Genomic DNA, 19,558 nt, shown 5'->3' with positions numbered 1-19,558 from the left:
CTGGGTGGGATCAATGTCCTTAAAGTGGAAAAGGGAGGAGGTCAGAGAGTCAGAGAGAGATGTGATATTCTAAGCTGGCTCAAAGAGAGGTTATGTTTCTGGTTCTGAGGATAGAGGAAGGGAGCCATGAGCCAAGGAATGTGGGTAGACTCTGGAAGTCGAAAAAGGCAAAGAAATGGATCTCTTCTAGAGCCTCTAGAAAGGAACCCAGCCCTGCTGATAACCTTGATTTTAGCCCAGCGGGACTTCTGTTGGACTTCTGAAATCCAGAGCAGGAAGATAATAAATTTGTGTTATTTTAAGCCACTAAGTTTGTGGTAATTTGTTATGGCAGCAGTAAAAAATTATAATTATAGGCCTCAGCCCTATTTCCATTCCTAAATCCATTTCATTTATTTCCACCTGTACTTGAGTCCTATCTTTCCTTCATCTCCGCTCTCTGGATCTGTCTTCTAGACTCTGCATTTTTGAGGACTCCAAGGGCACAGAACTCCAAGGGTTCAGATCAATTATAGAAGCAGGCAAAAGGAGGAGAGCAAAGAGCAGGCAAGTGAGTGCAGGGGTGAATGGAGAGCTCTAGCTCTGGACTCAGGCCTGCTGGAACCTCGGGGAGCATTGACTCCCTGTGGGCATCCACTCAAGGCCTTTGGCTTGTTTCTTCAGCTCAGACATTAACAGAGCCATAGGTGCCATCTCAAAGCCATGAAAGGCAGTAACTGTATCATGCATTTACCATAGGAGATAATCATGAATGCTTATGTGCCATCAGGAGACCAGGTCCAAGGAATTACAGAAAAGTCACTGAAGGGTAATCAAGGGCAACGCCAAGCACCCAGGGCCAGGTGCCAGGGAAGGTGCTTCTTCCCCTTCCTGCGCCCTCCCCTTTCCTGCCCTGGTAGCAGCTCAGGGAGAAAGCCCCAGGGGATGGGGAGATGGCTTGGCCAGCTGTGCTGAGATACACCCCCGCCCAAGGTCACTGAGGCAGGTCAACCTTCCCCTCTCCCCCCCCCCCCCCTTCCCCCAACACTCTCTTCAGCTGGGGCTGCCCTTTGGTGGCCGGCGGGCTGGTTTCGCCGCGAGTGGGGCGCACGTGGCGCGACGCCCCCTACCTCCTGGGGACACAGCAGCGAGGGCCGCGCGGGTAGCAGGCCCGCGGCCCGGCCAGTGTGGGGTGGGGGTTCTCACTTCCCCTCCCCAACGGCCGCGGGTGCAGGTGCCGCGCGGGCCGAGCCCCGCAGGCGGGGCGGGCCCTGTGGACACGCCCCCGCGACCGGCCCTCCCAGCCCTTGTGGAGGAAGCTCCAGAGCGGCGGCTGGTGCTGCGCCGAGCCGGCGCCCCTGCCGCCCCGCGCCCCGGGACGCCGCCCCGCCCGGCCCCGCGCACGCAGCGAGCGGGGCAGGTGAGCTGCGCCCGCGCCATGGCAGCCTCAGGTGCGTAGGCAGGCCCGGGCCCTTCTCCCGAGCCTCCCCGCTGGCTGGCCGTCTCGCCCCCCCCCACAGCTGTCCGAGCGCCACCCGGCTCCCGGCTCTGCCACGTCGGTGCGGGACTGTGTGCTTCCTGCTCTTTCCCGCGTGCTTTCTGCTCTTTCCCGCTTCCCCGGCGCAAACCTCGCGTCCTGGCTTTCCCACATCCCCCTTCCCAGCCTGTCGCGCGATTCTCTTCAGTCCCCATCTGCACCTCTCCTGTCTCCCGTCTTCTAAGTCTCCGTTTCTCCCGCCGTCACTGGCTCTAGTTGCTTCTGAGGGTCGTTTCCCCGGCTCTTGCAGTTGTGTGAACCGGCGTCCAGTAGAAACAAGCCGCGTTGTCTGCGCCTGGGAAATACTTCTCTGAGGGCCGCACCGGACCAATAGGGGGCGCTCAGGCTGTCCCTGGTGGGCGCTGTGTGATTGAAGGTGGCTTGGGCCACTTGCCCTTCCTAGGCTTTTGTTTTTCATCTGGAATTTTTTGATAGGAATCTAGAAACAACATTCTTTTGGCTTTACTTTTCTTGTGTCTTTGCAGAACTTTGGGGAATGGGGAAGAGTGGAGGCCACTGGGTAATCTACCCATCGAAAGGTGGCAGGAGTCATTTTCCATTAGTTTTGGGTTCTTCTGTCATTCATGGGTGTATACACTTGTCAATGCTAGCCTCTGATATCCAGGACCAACCACATAGTGATGATAAGAATAAAGATGACTTAAAAAAAAAAAAAAGAATAAAGATGACTAAGGAGCACTTACTATGCACTGTAATGGTTATTGTGCCCCTAAGTGTGTTCTCAGTGGTGACCAGGACAGCCGAGTCTCTGTTCTCAGGGAGTTCACAGTCTTGCACAGGAAATCAGTAGGTTAACAGGGAATTACTAAATGAGAAGACTAGAGTTACCGTGTTGGCAAATAGGTTTACTTGTATTTTCTTAGACCACGTTGTCATGTTTTAGTAGAGATAACATGTATAAACAGGATGTAAACGCCCCTTGAAAACTAAAATCTAGTCAGCAGGAGAAGACACTGTTCTTGAAGGATGTGGGCAGATGCTTGAATGAAGAGCCAGCTCTCCCCATATCCCCTGAGGTTCAGCCTTCTAATTAATGGTGTTTTGGAAGCAGGAGAGAAGGCCAATGGTAACAGTTTTATTAGATTGGTAATATAAGCTCATTCTTTAAAGGGAATGGGAAAGCAGTTAGCTTTTAGCCTTCTGGCTCTCAACTGGGGCTCTGGAGGTTAGAAGACTCTGTATTGTGGTAATAGTGAGGTCATAGTGCACAGTTACATAGGAAAGCTGAAGCAGTTATCTAGAGGAAATTCATTCATTCAGCTCATATTTGTTGCATGCCTATGGTTTCTAGGCACTTTCTAGGTGTCAGGTGTATATTCAATAATCAAAATTGGCATAAGTCATTTTCCCATGGAGCTTATGGAATGCTGGGGAAAGGCAGGCAATGTGCTTAATAAGGAAAGCACATGATATGATTAAGAGCAGTGGGAAAACAGTAGAGGGGGTACTCTACCCTCTACTGTTGGGTTTATAATTTTAAATGAGGTAGCCAGGTTAGGCCTTATGGAGAAAGGGACATTTGAGCAAAGATCTGAAAGGAGGGGTCATGTGGGGGAAGAGTGCTCCATTCAGAGGAACAATAGATGGGGGTATATGGTGTATTTAAGGAACAGAGAGCAAGTGGTGGAATAGGTGGGTGATTGGGGAGAAGTAGGAGATGAGGTCAGTGAAACTCCCACCTCCTGCCGTGGCTGAGAACAGGCCCTAGGCTGTTAAGTCCCAAGAAGCAGCAAAGTGAGAGAACCTTTGGACAGAGGAGACAGAGCAAATCTTCCAGTGTCCTATGTGTATGATTCCAGTTGGGCATGGCCAAAGGGGCTAGAAGATGGGGACTGTAACCCAGTGGCCAAACCTGGGGCTATTTATGGGCTCTGTAGTGGCTTCTGCAGACATCTGTGATGGTTAGGGCTTCAGACTCTCTTGCTGTCAGCACACTCTGTGGTGAGACCCACTTTAGGTTCTGTAAGTAGGAGTTGGGCCTCTGGGGTCCCTGGGGCTCTCTGAGGTCTGGAGGTACAAGGGTCCCTGGTGGTAGTGAGACCGACTACCTCTTGCCAAACTACTGTAGGGTCTGGAGTCATCTAGGGCACTCTTCCATATGGTCTTCTGCTTCTTGTCCTCTTCCTCCCTCTCCCGCTCCTCTTCCCCTCTTCCTCCTCCTCCTTTTTATTTTAAACAGTTTTATTCAGATATAATTCACATACCATACAATTTTCCCATTTAAAGTATACAGTTAAAAACAAAACAAACAAAAAGTATACAGTTCAGTGGTTTTTTTAGTATCTATACAGATCTGTGCAAGCATCACCATGATCAATTTTAGAGCATTTTCATCACCTCAAAAAGAAACTCATTTTGGGCGCCTGGGTGGCGCAGTCGGTTAGGCGTCCGACTTCAGCCAGGTCACGATCTTGCGGTCCGTGAGTTCGAGCCCCGCATCAGGCTCTGGGCTGTTGGCTCAGAGCCTGGAGCCTGTTTCTGATTCTGTGTCTCCCTCTCTCTCTGCCCCTCCCCCGTTCATGCTCTGTCTCTCTCTGTCCCAAAAATGAATAAACGTTGAAAAAAAAAATTAAAAAAAAAAAAAAAAAAAAAGAAACTCATTTTGAGAAATGAGTGAAGGAGGTACAGATTATGAAATAGAAATTTTAAAAAAGGGAGAAAGAAACTCTGTATGCTTTAGCTATCACCCTCCCACTCCCTCCTCCTGCCCAGCCCTATGTTTTATCTTCTGTCTCTATAGATTTCCATGCTCAGGACTTCTGTATGAATGGGATCATATAGTATGTCGTCTTTTGTGTTTTCTTTCATATAACGTAATGTTTTCAAGGTTCATCCAAGTTGTAGCATGTCTCAGCATGATATTCCTTTTGAAGGCTGAATTGTGTGATCTTTTAAAATTTCCTTCTACTAAAGGGTAAGCATTAGTATTTTATTTTATTTTATAATTTTTTTAATAAAATTTTTTTAATGTTTATTTTTGAGAGAGAGAGAGGGAGCGGGGGAGGGACAGAGAGAAAGGGAGACACAGAATCTGAAGTAGGCTCCAGGTTCTGAGCTGTCAGTACAGAGCTCAACGCGGGGCTGGAAATCTCGAACCGTGAGACCATGACCTGAGCCGAAGTCAGACGCTTAACCGACTGAGCCACCCAGGTGCCCCAGGATTTTGTTTTTTGAAAGACATCTTTGCTTGCTGAAATCAAGGAGAATCTTGGCTCCCTGTTTTTGAAAGAGCTTGAGAAGCAAGATAAAATAAAATGGAATGAGCCTACCCTGGAATATCTCTATGCTCCTGATGGCATCTCTTGCATTTACACATGAGAGAGAGGAGACACAGAGGCCATAAGTGACTTTCCAAAGTGACCAAGTCTGTGGCTGAGTGAAGACCAGATTCCTTTCCTCCATGTGCCGGCCTCCAGATATTTGAAGAAAGCTTGCATACCTTTTCCTGCTCTTTTTCTCTAAGGTTTCTCTCATCTCCAGACTTTTCTACTTCTAGACTTAGAAGATAAGAGGGTTTGAAGGTACCTTTAATTTTTTGTGATCTTAATTCTCACCTGATTCTTGAGGTCCCTTAATATTCCTGTCAAGTCTCTGAACTTGAAACCTTTAGAGTCTGGAAGCTCCTCACATGAATCATTATCTAGATCCCTCCTTATCCTAGTCACCTTCCTAGTTCACATCCCTCTTCAGTATGGTGCTTATTAAGACAGATGAACAGGGAGCCAGAATCACCTATAGACTAAAATGGTCTGGACTGGTAATTTGAAAAGCTCCCTGGCACTTCCTCCCTGTTCTTTTCTCAGGTGGATTCTGAATCTTTCTAAGGAACCTCTCTTTCAGTCACTGTATTTCTTTTGCTTTTTAAAAAAGTATCTTCTTAAAGTTTATTTATTTTGAGAGAGACAGCAACAGTGCAAGTGGGGGGAGGGGCAGAGAAACAGAGAGAGAGAGAGAGAGAGAGAGAGAGAGAGAGAGAGAGAGAATCTCAAGCAGGCTTTGCGCTGTCGGTGCAGAGCCCAACATGGCGTGCAAACCCACAAAACCACAAGATCATGACCTGAGCCAAAACCAGGAGTCGGACGCTTAACCGACTGAGCCACCCAGGCACCCCTGTTTAGGATTTATGGACTCCTGTTGCACCATGTATTTAATTTCTCATAATAAACAAACAAAACTGAAAGAATTGATTTGGCACATGTGAGGAAGTGATCTACGGTTACAGGAAGGGAATTATCCTTGAAGAGAAGTCTGTTCCCCATACAAGAGAGAGTTGCTGATGAAGCGTTTGATCCTGTGTTGTTATCTAGCACATTGTGGAGGAACTTTAACTTCCACTTTGGAACTTTTTTAGAATTTCCCCAGCTTCAGTTTCTGTAGCAGAGCAAAATTTAAGAAGGCGATAGATTTCATTGTCCTCATTTACGTTGAAGCAAAATTTGCTTAGACTTTGTATACCCGTCTCAAGTCACACCGTAAGTGGGTGACCAAGTAGGCTGTGATATTAATGAGTCTGAAACACTAACCACTTCCTTTTCAAGTACTTTTGCTCAGAGGAGTGTGTGTGTGTGTGTGTGTGTGCACGCGCACGCGCGGGGGGTGGGGGTGGGGGGGTTGCCAAATGTAACACCAGAATCCCAGGGATGAGACATTTTCTGTATGTTTTCCTTATAGAAGAGCTTAACCCCTTAAGTACTTTTTAAATTTAATTTGTATTTAAAAATCTTTACTTTAGAAGTTTTGGATTTATTGAAAAACTGTGAAGATAGTAGAGTTCTCATATACTCCTCACCCAGTTTCCCTGATTATTAATATTTACAGTTTCCTTAATGACTAGAGGTCTATTAATGCCCAGTAGATACTGCGTTGTGCTGTTAACAGAGGAGCAGGCGACGGTGAGGCAGGATCCAGGGTGTAAAGTATACTCGCTCCCTCAGTGACCCCAGAACTTGTCATTTGAAATTGTTGGTTTGCTTTGGATCGCTGTCTCCTCATAGAAGTGGCATACATTGCTCATGGGCACGGGGTCAAGGGATTATAAGAAGGGCTGCTTTCCTGCTAAGTCAGTCAGCGCTCCAAGAGCTGAGTTGCCATCGAAAGAGTACTTATTATGTTCTCAGAAGTTCTCTTCTCTCTTCCTTATTTCCTTACCATCTATTGGAAACATCACCAGTGGCTTCATCGCTAATGTATGAGACCACAGCCAGCCCTGTCTGAGATCTTATTCTCCTTCTAGCCCATTTGTAAAAATTGTTGACATGATATTTGCTAGTGTATTTGTCTGCATGGGTGGGGGGATATTAGTGGCTACTGCTTTTTACTTTTGCACTTTTTTTTTAAATGTATTTTTTAATGTTTATTTTTGAGCAAGAAAGACAGACAGAGCATGAGCAGGGGAGGGGCAGAGAGAGAGGGAGACACAGAATCGGAAGCAGGCTCCAGGCTCTGAGCTGTCAGCACAGAGCCCAACGCAGGGCTCAAACTCACGAACCGTGAGATCATTACCTGAGCTGAAGTCAGATGCTCAACCAACTGAGCCACCCAGGCGCCCCTACATTTAGAAGAACATTTACTTCAGAGGAGAAGTCAATCATGTAGAAAAGAGGGGCGGAAAGAAGGTAAAAGTATTATGATGCCTTAAATCTACTTTTCTCAGGGTGAGCTCCATAGTTCTGGCGCTTTGCCAATATTATCCCTTCCATAGTCCTGAAATTATTTCTCCATTGAGGTACAAAGAACTATGTTACACAGGAAAAAAAAAAAAGATCAATCAGCAAAGATTTCATTTTATGGAAGGCTGTCACCCTGCCTTCTATACATTAAAATTTTGTGTTTAATCTTCTTGAGCTTTGGGACAGTGGAAGCATGCCTAAGATGGACGGTTTTATTCAAAATAGACGATGCTCAGAACTGAGTCTTCTGTAGAGCCATAAAGGCCCATGGTGTCGTCAGAATTGCTGACTGCACCCCCCCCCTTTTTTTTCCATGTTGCCTTCTAAACTGACTTCTTTTAAAATTTGCACACCTCCCCTTCAAAAGTACTCCTTGACTGATCAATGTGCTCCTATTTCGAGTCTGTTGGGTTTTATGTTAGCAATGGATTAGGGCTCCAGAAAAGCAGACACTCCAAAAAGAAACTACAAACTTTTTTTGATTTGTTACTTTAAAAATTTTGGTAGCATTATCCTGGGGGAAATGAGAACAGTGTTGGGTTAGTATTAGATGTCATTGTTTTTACTCTCAATATGGTGTTCATGGGACGGGAAAGGGGAGTCGTCCTGTGATGTTTTCAGCGTTTACAGCCTCAGGTCTTGCCCCAGTCCCTCCTCTGACCACTCAGTGAAATGTGGCCCAGGGGTAGTTTAATTGTGACAATCCCCAACTTAGATGATTCCCAAGCTTCTTCAGACTTGAGCCTTCTCTGAGTGGGAGGAAGGATCCCTGTTGTATTGTTTTGTATCATATTGTATTGAGGATGCTTAGAGATTCCTCTGTGCTCACCCCTTCCAGCTCAGAGACCAGTTTGTTGAGTTAGTGGGTGTTGAGGCTTCTCAACGGTAGTAACAGCTATGTGAAGAGACAAGCTTCTTTGAACTTTGGGTAGTTGGAAGATATGCTTTAAGACTCATAAAATTCTTGACAGAATCCCTGATGGGAGGTAGCAGGTGGACAGATGAGAGGACTGGACAGGGGACCAGGGGACAACCTGAGGTTCAGTCCTGGCTTTGTGACTAATAGGCTCAGTTTGAATTGAAGCAAGTCCCTTCATCTTCTCAGATGAAATGTTTCTTTTATCTGTAAATGAGGAGTTGGAGCTAAGCGATTCCCAGAAGCTTTTTTTAACTCCCTGCTTCTCTGAGGCTTTGGGCTCTGTTTCTGGCATTTATGCTTTATGAGAAGAAGAAGGAAGCCTATGTCACAGACAGGTATGGTGAGGGACACTTTATGAATGGTTTTATGTTGATCAAAGCATTAATTCATCCACGGTTGCTGTTTACATTAACGGTTTCTATTAATGTGAGGATGATGACACCAGGTACCCATTATTGGGGGTTTACCACATGCTGAGCACTATCCTTCACACTTTATATGAAATATCTAATTTAATTCTTACAAAACACTGACAAGTATTGCCATTGTATTTCCGTTTACTGATGAATAAACTGAGGTTTAGAATATTTAAGCAACCTGCCCAAGGTTGCACAGCTAATAATTCACAGGGCCGGGATGGTAACTGTGGCCACCTGGTTGTATACCTGTGCTTATAACCACTGCATTTAGGAAAGAGCCAGGTTCTTCTGCCAAACTGTCTGAATTCAAGTTCTGACTCTGCCGCTGTGGACCTTGGGTAAATTAGGTAACCTGCCACACCTCAGTTTTCTTATCTGTACAATGGGGCTAATGGTATTACCTACCTTACAAGGTTGCTGTGATGATTAAATGAGTTTGCTGGGCAGTGTGCTAGAAGAGCATCTGGAACCTAGTAAGCTCTGTACAAAGAGCTTGCTGTTGCTGTCGTCCTCCCCCCCCCCCCCATCACCATCTTATACTGCATCGGCTGTGGATGGAAGGGCACGCATCAGAAGTGACGGCTTATGTAAAGATCTGAAAAGGCATGGTATATTTGGGCAGAGACGGGGCCGGAACACAGGCTCTAAGTAGGGAAAGAGGCTTGACAGGTATGCTAGGGGCAGACTATGAAAGATTGTGGGTGCCAGGACCCCGGTCTGGGTGGTTTATGTCGCAAGTGATGGGAGCCCTAGAAGGAGCAGGTATGTCAACATGCTTCTGTGCCTCGTTCTTGCTCAGGGGCGGTTGGAAGTTGTGACATCCTCATCGTCTATGGCCCAGATGCCGAGGAATGGTGCCAGTACCTCCAGGACCTCTTTCTGTCCAGTCGGCAGGTCCGTAGCCAGAAGACGCTGACTTACAGGCTGAGCCCCGAGGCCTCCTTCTCAGCCAAGGACCTGAACTTCTTCCTCAGCTCGCGCTGCATCGTGGTGCTGCTGTCCGCGGAGCTGGTGCAGTGCTTCTGCCGGCCGGCCCTGCTGCCCCTGCTGCAGAGAGCCCTCCATCCCCCCCACCGTGTGGTGCGCCTGCTCTGTGGAGTGCAGGACAGCGAGGAGTTCCTGGACTACTTTCCAGACTGGGCGCACTGGCAGGAGCTCACCTGTGAGGACGAGCCCGAGACCTACGTGGCGGCCGTGAAGAAGGCCATTTCGGAAGGTAAGGGTGTCTTCTCAAGTAAAGATAAGCAAGCCCTAAAACAATGACCAGTCCAGGCCCCCCCACCACCAGACATTTCAGATGACACAGACTTCCTGCTTGTAAGCCACTTCCATTTTATTGTCACTGACCTTAAGATTTTTGTTGAAAATGTGCTATTTTGGATAACATGTTTATAGAGAAATATCCTTCTCGGTTTCCCGCTAGCCTAGCTTCTGTCTTTTGCCCTGTTTCTCCTTTTAAGGTGGGACAATTCCCATCCTCTCTGCCGGGGCTAATGATTTCAGTGGCCCCAGGAAGTGTGACATACACTCCGATTAACAGTAACGGAAGACGTGCTCTGGGATGGAGGCCTGTCACAGCTCTTCTTCCTCTTTTGTTTTCTATTTTTGCTCCACTGTGGGCTATGAGTGGGCTTTGTGTTTATCTCTGTTCTCTTGCCACTTGAGATCTCTTATACCTGAGGCCAGCCAAGAAGCCTGGAAAATTATGGGCTGATTTAACTATGCTCAATTATCCCTGCTATGACGTGGGCATTAATTTGGCTCATCCACCCCATCTCATTCGATGAACTGAATCAAGAATTCACTAATACTCAGTGACCTTAAAAAGCTAATATAGCTTCCTAGATACTTTTTATCTAGGACTAAGCTGCTAGCTTTAAACCAATAAATAGGACTAGATCTTTCAGCATCATGGGATCCTGGCTAATTTGTAATACGACTAGTATTACTATGAAAGATGTCTCACCTGAAGTGCCTGGGGCCTGGATAACTAATTCTCCTAGGGTTTGCTTTTCTTGACTTCAGAAGGACACAACGATAGAAAAAGCACATAATTCAATCTTGCATGATTGCAGGTCGTCCCTTTGAGGGATTTTTGATCTGCCTACACTTAACAAAGAACTGAAACACAAATGGTTGTTTCTGTGGATGTGCTTAGGTCAGTGCAGTGCTCCATTATGATCTCGTGGGCAGGCCAGTCATTCAGAGCTCCGTGGATGTATTGGCACTGCACTGGCATCTCATGCTGCGTGATCTAACAGATGGTTCTTTAAAATATTCCAGTGGTGGGGGCACCCAGATGGCTCAGTCGGTTGGGCGTCTGGCTCTTGGTTTCAGCTCATGATCTCATGGGCTTCGTGGGCTTGGGTCCTGCATCTGCTAGTGTGGAGCCTACTTGGGATTCTCTTTCTCTCTCTCTCTCTGCCCCTCCCCTGCTTTCATTCCCTCTCTCTCTCTCTCTCTCCCCCCAATAAAGAAACAACTTAAAAATAAATAAATAAATAAAAATTCCAGTGGTGTTATTTTAAAAAGTACATGATAAAAAGGATTCTTTTAACATTGTTTGAATGCATCCAATGTGTAGTGCCTGAAATTGATTGCCTATAATCATTTACTTTTTACTAATGACTCTGGTTCAGTATGCTATGAACCTTTAGCTTTAAGTGTTTCAGGACAAATGACGTGTTTCACAGTGGTGTTTCTGTTCTGAGAACAACTAACCTGTCATCAGAAAGAGATTATTTTAATGGGAGATTAAAATAAGCTTCTTAGTGGCAACTCTGTGGTTCAGAATCAATGGATATGGAGGGACAAGTGGAATTCTGGGAAAGAGAAAGAAGTAGGATGGCTTATGGCTCCAGTATAACTTTCTGATCTGGTGTTAGACCTTGTGAACTTTGGGATTTGAGGTATCCTGTGTGTGCAGGATGGCTTGGGTTTGCTTTTCAGGTACGCTTAGCCTTTTGCTTGGCCCAGTAATGTGGTGCTCTGATTTTTATGCTGGGAAAACTTCTGTAACAGACTCAAGACTCAGAGTCTGGCAGTATGCCAAACAGGACAATGAAGAGGGGTAGGGACACCCTATTGCCTGGCTCTGCTGCTAACTGGATGCCCAGTATTGGGCAAATCACTTACCCTCTTTGGGTTTCAGTTTTCTTCTCCATAAGCGGCAGAGAAGTGGCAGAATTAGACTTGATCTACTATACTTTCCAGGGTTAATAATCTAGGACTCCCCAAGGCCAGAGAGTCTCAAACATTTTTTTTTTAATGTTTATTTTTAAGAGAGAGAGAGAGGGAGATATACAGGCAGAGGTGAGTGGGAGAAGGGCAGAGAGAGAGAGAGGGAGACACAGTATCTGAAGCAGGCTCCTGTGCTGACAGCTCAGAGCCTGACATGGGGCTTAGACTTGCAAACTGGGAGATCACAACCTGAGCTGAAGTTGGACGCTTAACTGACTGAGCCACCCAGGCAAAAGTCTCAAACATTTTGAAGCATTCACCTTCTTATCCCATTTCATACCTGCTTTGACTCTCAGAAAGCTTCCAGTTAAAACAATGTTGAAGAACAGTACTACCCCAAGCTAGGTTTCTTATATAATTATGTCCTTAGTTATATTCTCTATAACTTGTGATCATTTATTTTATTTTAAATGTTTCTTTATTTTTGAGACAGAGAACGCATGCATGTGCGAGTCGGTGAGGGGCAGAGAGAGAGGGAGAGAGGGAATCCCAGGCAGACTCTGTGCTGTCAGCATCAATACCAACATAGGGCTTGATCTCACAAACCGTGAGACCATGATCTGAGCTGAAATTGAGAGTTGGACACTTAACTGAATGAGCCACCCACATACCCCAAAATAATTTATTTTAATACTTCTCTTGTACACATGAGGTTTTCCTAAAGTGCCTCAAAATAAAAGCAAAAGATAAAATTTTCATATACCCCTCTACTACACATACTCTACTCTCCTAGAAATAAATATATGAAATGTGTAAGAAAGAAAAATCCCAGTGGGAACTGTAATGGAAAATTGATAATGGGGTTAAATTGATGGTAGGGACCATAATTATGGGGTTACTGATTATAGGGCTGTTGAAAGCTATAGGGAGAGAAATTTCAGGAAACCTTTCTAACAATTAGATTGTGCAAAGATGGAATGGATTGACTTTGGAGGTGGTGAGTTCCACATCACTGGAAGTATGTGAGTGGAGACTGCAGATGTGGCCTAAAGGGATTCAGCTTTGGAACCGTGGTTGGACCATGTGACCTTCACAGCCTCTTGGCCATAAAATTCCCTTACATGAAATTCCTCTTTTTCACCAGGAACACATTTCTCTTCTGAATCCAGTCTTCCTCCTCAACAGGTCTCCCCAAGGTTTCTAACTTCCTCCTGAAGAAATACTGGTCATGTTCCTCCTATGACCTCAGCAGAAAACAGCAGGAAGAAAAGACCTTAATTTATAATCTTTAAAATATAATCCTTAAAAATGCTAAAGCTCCCACGTGTGTGCCTTTTGAAAAAAACATGACTACTTGCTAAGATATCCGCTGAGACCATTTGAAATTTAGGCTAAAATTTAGACCATTTAGAATTTAAAGTAAGGCTTAAAGATCAAAAGCTTTAGAGAGTAGAATTGGTCATAAGGTAATTATTCTAGAAACTTAGATTAAATGGGGTTAAAGGTAGTCACACTTCTTTTGCCAACACGTTATCTAAATAAGCAATTCTCAAACTTTAACAAATGTGGGAGGACCTGGGGATCTCATCAGTATGCACATCCTGACTCCGGAGGTCTGGGTGGGGCCCACCATTCTGCATTTCTTTTTTTTTTTTTTTCAATGTTTATTTATTTTTGGGACAGAGAGAGACAGAGCATGAACAGGGGAGGGTCAGAGAGAGAGGGAGACACAGAATCGGAAACAGGCTCCAGGCTCTGAGCCATCAACCCAGAGCCTGACGCGGGGCTCGAACTCACGGACCGCGAGATCGTGACCTGGCTGAAGTCGGACGCTTAACCGACTGCGCCACCCAGGCGCCCCCCATTCTGCATTTCTAACAAGTGCCCAAGTGATGCTGTGCTGGTCAAGGGTCCACTGGGTATGTGAGCAAGGGTCCAAGCCCCGCTTCCTTTGCCAGGTCAGTGGTCATGTCCCTCTGTTGTGCACAGGCCATTTTCTCAAATCTTCACTTTTCTGTAAATAGAAGCACCATCACATGAGGACGACTCCTGGATACCTGTCAGTTTAAGTATAAAATTAGGTCAGTGTTCGGTGCTTAGGCCAATAGACTTCAGGGCAGAGCTCTGGAGTTCTCTTCCTCTGCCCGTACTCACAGATGTGATGTGTGAGCTCTGGCAACTTTTAATTTCAGTTTTCCAGATATAAGTGGTCCTGACATTGGAGTGGGGGTACACTTCCATCACAATCCTTACTGCTTCTTCATTTAATAGGCCTGCTGATCATCATTACTATTCCACTAAAAAAGTGTTTTGGAGGTTTTATTTTATTTCCCACCCCTCTCTTCAAATTTGTCAGCCACCTTAAAATTGAGCAGATGTTTTAATTAGAGCCTTTGGTGTGTTGGAGCAGCCAGTTTGTTTCCCAAGATCTGCATCTGTAAAATGATGGGGTTGGACCACATGATTTGGAAGGTTTGTTCCAGCCCCCAGTGCTGTAATATATCATTATAAGTTTTCCAGGAAGATGGCAAATGACTCAGAACACTTGAGCTGATTTTGTGTAGTTCCAAAATGTCTGCAGTGATACATACCCAGTGCATAGAACACTGGACTGTTGTTCTGGATTTTGTTTTTTGATTTATTGGGCGATTATTTTAAAATAAGGAAGTGAGAAAACGTAGGTACAGTACAGAAATTATTTCCTCTTTTAACTGGAGCTTTATTCTTTGCTGCAGACCTCACTGGAATATAAAAATAGATTGTTAGTCTGCGTGGGAAAGGGCTTGATAGGTGATACTGAGTTTTATTTCCACAATCCTCATCGTTGCATGCATGTGTGTATGTGTGTGCATGTAGAGGGAAGGGAAGCACTAAACCTAATTCTTCTAATATTATCCAGTGTTCCACCAGAGACCTTATCTGCTTCTTTATATGCATTGTTTTCTTTTCACCTCTCCCCATCCGTCCTCATGTTGTTCGTACTTTAGAAGTTTTGATGGTACCCAAAATTATAATGTATTTTGCCTTTTGTTTCCACGGGGAAAATTTAGATGCCCACCTCTGGCCTTCCTTTGTTGATATGAATGTTCTAATCTGAATATTATACCGGAGTTTAAAAGAGAAACAATTGGATATTTAAAAATGCTTTCAGCTCTTCAAGCGGATTCCAAAATCTCCTCCTAAAATGAAAAAGGAACTTTTTTTTTCTGAAATGAAGTAACATATGTTCATCATAATGTTTAAAAAAATTTTTTTAATGCCTGTAGGTTATTGCCAATTTTCCCTTTTTATAAATAATGTTGCAATATATCTTCCTGCAGCCTTGTGCCCAAATCTTCGTAAGTCTCTATCGATGTCCCCAGTCTCCTCTCTGTCGAGTTCCCAGAGATGGGACGACATGCCTGCTCCGTGCGTCTCCCTGTGACCTGAATCCATGGCTCCTCTTATTACAGTTTTTTGTTGTTGTAGTTTAATTTTTTTCTTTCCCTTTATGCCTCATTAAGTCAGTTATTTTCATGTGCAGTTTCTCTTGCAGAGATACTCATGGAGAGCTGCCATGCACTGTTCCTTCCCCTTACTGAAAGAGCTAATAATAACACGAATGCTTCTGTGACTGTTATTAAGTGTAATACAGCGGACACTTTATGTGCACCAACCCCCTGACCCAGAGTGGGTAGATGGTTTTATTGCCATTCCTCAGATAAGAAAACTGAGGTTCAGAGAGGTTAACTGACTTGCGTAAAGACCAAGAACAGCTCTCTTTGGAACTGAGGGCCTTCAGACTCTAGAACCTTCAGGCTCTCCACTTTGCCTTGCTTTCCCCCAAGTCTGCTCTCACCGCCCTTCTTTTCCACGTGGAGACAAGAGGGATGAAGAAAGCTTGTGGAAGAATCAGGGACAGTGAAGCTTCTCCGAGTTCGCTAGACCACACGTTCACAAGTGAGGCTGGGTATTGGCATTGCCCCTCCGCTGTGTTTAAAGTGCACGTGCGTGGGCCCCCACCCCAGAGCTGCCCAACCAGAATCTCAGGGGGGTTAGAATGTGAATTTCAACAAGCCTTGCCGTTGGTTCTGCTGCACAGCCATGTTCTGGAGGCTCTGCTCCATGCCTGGTGCCCTGTTAGTGCTCTGGTTAGAGGAGAAGTCAGCGGCTCCGGCCCTGTGGGTTGTTTCGAGGCAAGTCACGGGGCACACGTCTCAGGAGCTCAGAGCTTGGCCAAGGCGAGACTCGCTTCCGCGTCACAGGGAGCAGCCCTTAGAGAAGGGAGGAGAGTCAGACCCTTGTAGCTAAGGGGAAGTCACCGCACCCTCCTTGCTTTCCTCAGTGCGGTGGCCTTACCGATGGTAAGTCATTTACTTCTGGGGCTTCTGTGGTTCCTTGCAGAGGCCGAGGGGAGAACTGACCTTTGGCCTCTTGAAATGGACTATTTTTGTTCTGCTGTTCTTCTGCCTCAAGGCTGTGGGTGGTTGGACTGGTCTTTCTCTGCTGTGGGTTAACCACTCTGCAGTTGGCTCCTGAAGGCTCCTTAAATGCCTCCTGCAGAAGGATGCTTTCTTCAATACAGTCTTCCCTTTTTACAATAATCTTTGATTTGGGGAAGAAGATCCCCGGCTGGGATAGCTGAAGTCCATCCTGGTGTTCACTGACAAGCCACAGCCTGTCCCAGGGCCCTTTGGATTTCCCTTGCCAGGTACCCTGACTGCCTTGTAGAAAAAGGTAAGTTCATGCCCCTAGCTACGCCTGAAGCAATTAGTGAGGACTAATAGATTATTGGGCCCATGGAACTTTCCCCCTGCGGCCTGTGAGGCCCCCCTCCCTCCCAGGGTTATGAATTTTCCCACAGAGCTGTGAGCCCCATGTGGCATAGGGCAATTGGCCACCCCTGCTGCTTCGTCAGCCACCCAGAGATGGCTGTCTCCTCCCAGTTCATGAGCCTTTCTGTGGCCTCTTGAGGAACGTATCTGCAAGTCCCTTTGTCAGCCGTGGTTGGTTGGTGAGATGCAGTGAAGAGGGAGTGATATATGTTCAAGTTTCCATTCCTGGGAGAATCTTGTTTGCACTTGTCTTTGTCTCGATTTTCTGTCATGTGCCAGAATGGAAATGCTAGATACAGGAATTTCATCCATTAGTTTCTTAACCTGTTCTTTCCATGTTTTTTGCATCTTGCTTCTCCTGGGACTGTTGGTAGTAGAGAATACTAGAACTTAGGAGGGACCTGACATCTCTTTTACCCATTTTGGTAGACATTATTTCATTTGGTCCATGCAATTTTCCTATAAGGAAGACATTGTTATCATGTCCTTTTTAAAGATGAGCAAAACAAGGCCTCGGCAGGTTCAATGACTTGCCCAAGGTCACACAGCTGCTTGTCCATAAAACTAGGATGAGAGCAAGGGTTTCCTGCCATGTAGTCCAAGGCCTACTCATGGCCTTATCTACATACCACAAACAGCTTTTCACCTGGTACGTATTTATTGGGCATCTACTATTTCCAAAGTCCTGTGCTGGGATAAAGCAGGGAAGGATGGACCTAGTCACTGTTGTAATGGTGCCTATGTTTTAGAGCAGTGCCATCCAAGAAATGTGTCATGTGAGCCACACGTAACATTTAAGGTTTACTTGTAGCGGCAGAAAAGAAATAAAGGAAACAGGTGACTTAATTTAATAATATGGTTTACTTAAGCCAATATATCTAAAATATTGTCATTTCAACATATAATCAATATAAATATTATCAATGAGATATTTTATAGTTTTTTAAAGTACTAAGTCTTTGAAATCTGGTGCATATTTTACACATTGCAATGAACACATTGCAAATGTTCAATAGCCACCTGTAGCTAGTGGCTACGATATTGGATGGTATAGATCAAGAAGGGTGCTTATGTTTTGGAGATTTAGGGCCCTATCAGTTAATATTTTAATGTGTTGAATGTCGTATGTATCAACAACATGCCTATCCTGGTTTCAACATTCGTTCATATATTTGGTCAGTCATTCAGAAAGTACTGAATGGGCATCTATCTGCCAGGTGCTGGTCAGTATACAACACCTCTTTATCTTTTTATTTCCTTTCTTCCATTTCTACATTGTGTTAGCTATTTAGCTGCATTCCCAGGTTCCAGAAGTTCAGTGTCATTTAAGACAACATTAGGTTTGATTAACAACAGGATTTCTGTCCTTGAAATGATCAGTTTATCATCTGGACTAGTGAGAATGAGCTTGTGGCAGCCTCTGTGAAGACAATCAAATCAGGGTGCTTGCATATATATATATATATCTACAAGCAAAAGTTATATTTATACCCATATATGCATAGAGAGCTTTTTTTCCTAGAAGGATACATGAGAAATTTTTTTTTTTAGTGTTTATTTATTTTTGAGAGCAACAGAGACAAGAGTGTGAGCAGGGGAGGGGCAGAAAGAAAGGGAGACAGTATCTGAAGCAGGCTCAAGCTGTCAGCACAGAACCTGATGCAGGGCTTGAACTCACAAACTGCAAAATCATGACCTGAGCCGAAGTTGGACGCTTAATCAACTGAGCCACCCAGGCGCCCCAAGAAAATTTTTTTTCAATATATGAAATTTATTGTCAAATTGGTTTCCATACAACACCCAGTGCTCATCCCAAAAGATGCCCTCTTCAATACCCATCACCCACCCTCCCCTCCCTCCCACCCCCCATCAGCCCTCAGTTTGTTCTCATTTTTTAAGAGTCTCTTATGCTTTGGCTCTCTCCCACTCTAACCTCTCTCTCTCTCTCTCTCTCTTTTTTTTTCCTTCCTCTCCCCCATAGGTTCCTGTTAAGTTTCTCAGGATCCACATAAGAGTGAAAACATATGGTATCTGTCTAAGAAATGTTTGATAATAGTTGCTTTTGGGTGGATGGAGGGTTTTTTGTCTCAGACATTTCTCCCATGTTTCCATTTTTCTACCATGTTCATGTTTTACTTTCAGTTAGGCATTTTAAAAGAGAAAAATGATGGAGTCATGGGGATTTTATGGATCTAGAGGAAGGAGTTGGACTTGTACCCAGCTAATCCAAACAGGTTGGACTTCAGGTTAAATTCCTTTATATAAACTCCTTGCCCGTTTTCTCAGCTTCATTGGGTTGATCTTCTGGATTAGGGGGAGTGTTATGGTATTGGTCCGTGTTATTTCTGTGATGTCTGCACCTTCACTCACCCTGTATGGGCTAATGCCTGCTACTTTCATTGAGTCATATTTTAACTTTTGTCAAATCAAATTTGGATTGATGTCTTAGGGTACTACAATTTTGATGACAAGAAGTGAGAGAATATGAGTGTATATTTCACAGACTCTGATACTGACTTCTTTTGCCACCTTGGGCAGGTCATCCTGCATCTGTTCTTGTCCTTTTTAAAAAGCTGGGAGGAGTACACGTTGGCATCTGAGACTTTTACGGCTGTGAAATTGTATGTGGTTTTACCGTGTGTGGTTTTACACGGCTTACATTGCGTTGCTGATAGTTTTCAAAACCCCATTACAAGATAGTGTTTTATTTCAGCTAACAAGTTCTCCTTCACAACAGAATTTTAAACAGAACCTTAAATGACATAATAATAGCTTTCTGTTCGTGGACAGTACCCCAAGTTCAGTCTTAGGAGAATATAACATGATGCCATTATATGCGTGGGAATGAAAGAATGTGTGTATCTAACATTTTACATGTACTGTTTATTATGGTCTATGTGCAAATTTATGACTGTGAGTCTATAGGAAGATAATGGGACAGGGGAAATGAGGGCAAATATGCATGACAAACTGGGTTTGTTAATTTCCTTATTATTACAGGGTGTTTTGACAGCTTTTCA

At 44.8% G+C, this 19,558-nt stretch overlaps 1 protein-coding gene across 1 annotated transcript in view; it reads left to right on the top strand.

The window, feature by feature from the left end:
* Positions 1 to 1,282: 1,282 nt before the first annotated feature.
* PIK3AP1 (phosphoinositide-3-kinase adaptor protein 1) overlaps positions 1,283 to 19,558 on the top strand; it is a 118,675-nt gene continuing 100,399 nt past the window's right edge. Inside the window, exons 1-2 of the mRNA XM_045438391.1 lie at positions 1,283 to 1,430; positions 9,344 to 9,760. Coding sequence (XP_045294347.1) covers positions 1,418 to 1,430; positions 9,344 to 9,760 — 430 coding nt within the window. The 5' untranslated portion in view covers positions 1,283 to 1,417. The remainder of the gene's footprint in view (positions 1,431 to 9,343; positions 9,761 to 19,558) is intronic.

The sequence above is a fragment of the Leopardus geoffroyi genome, chromosome D2 (genome assembly GCF_018350155.1).
Source record: "Leopardus geoffroyi isolate Oge1 chromosome D2, O.geoffroyi_Oge1_pat1.0, whole genome shotgun sequence".
Lineage (NCBI taxonomy): Eukaryota > Metazoa > Chordata > Mammalia > Carnivora > Felidae > Leopardus > Leopardus geoffroyi.
This window is presented reverse-complemented; position numbering and strand designations above follow the sequence as displayed.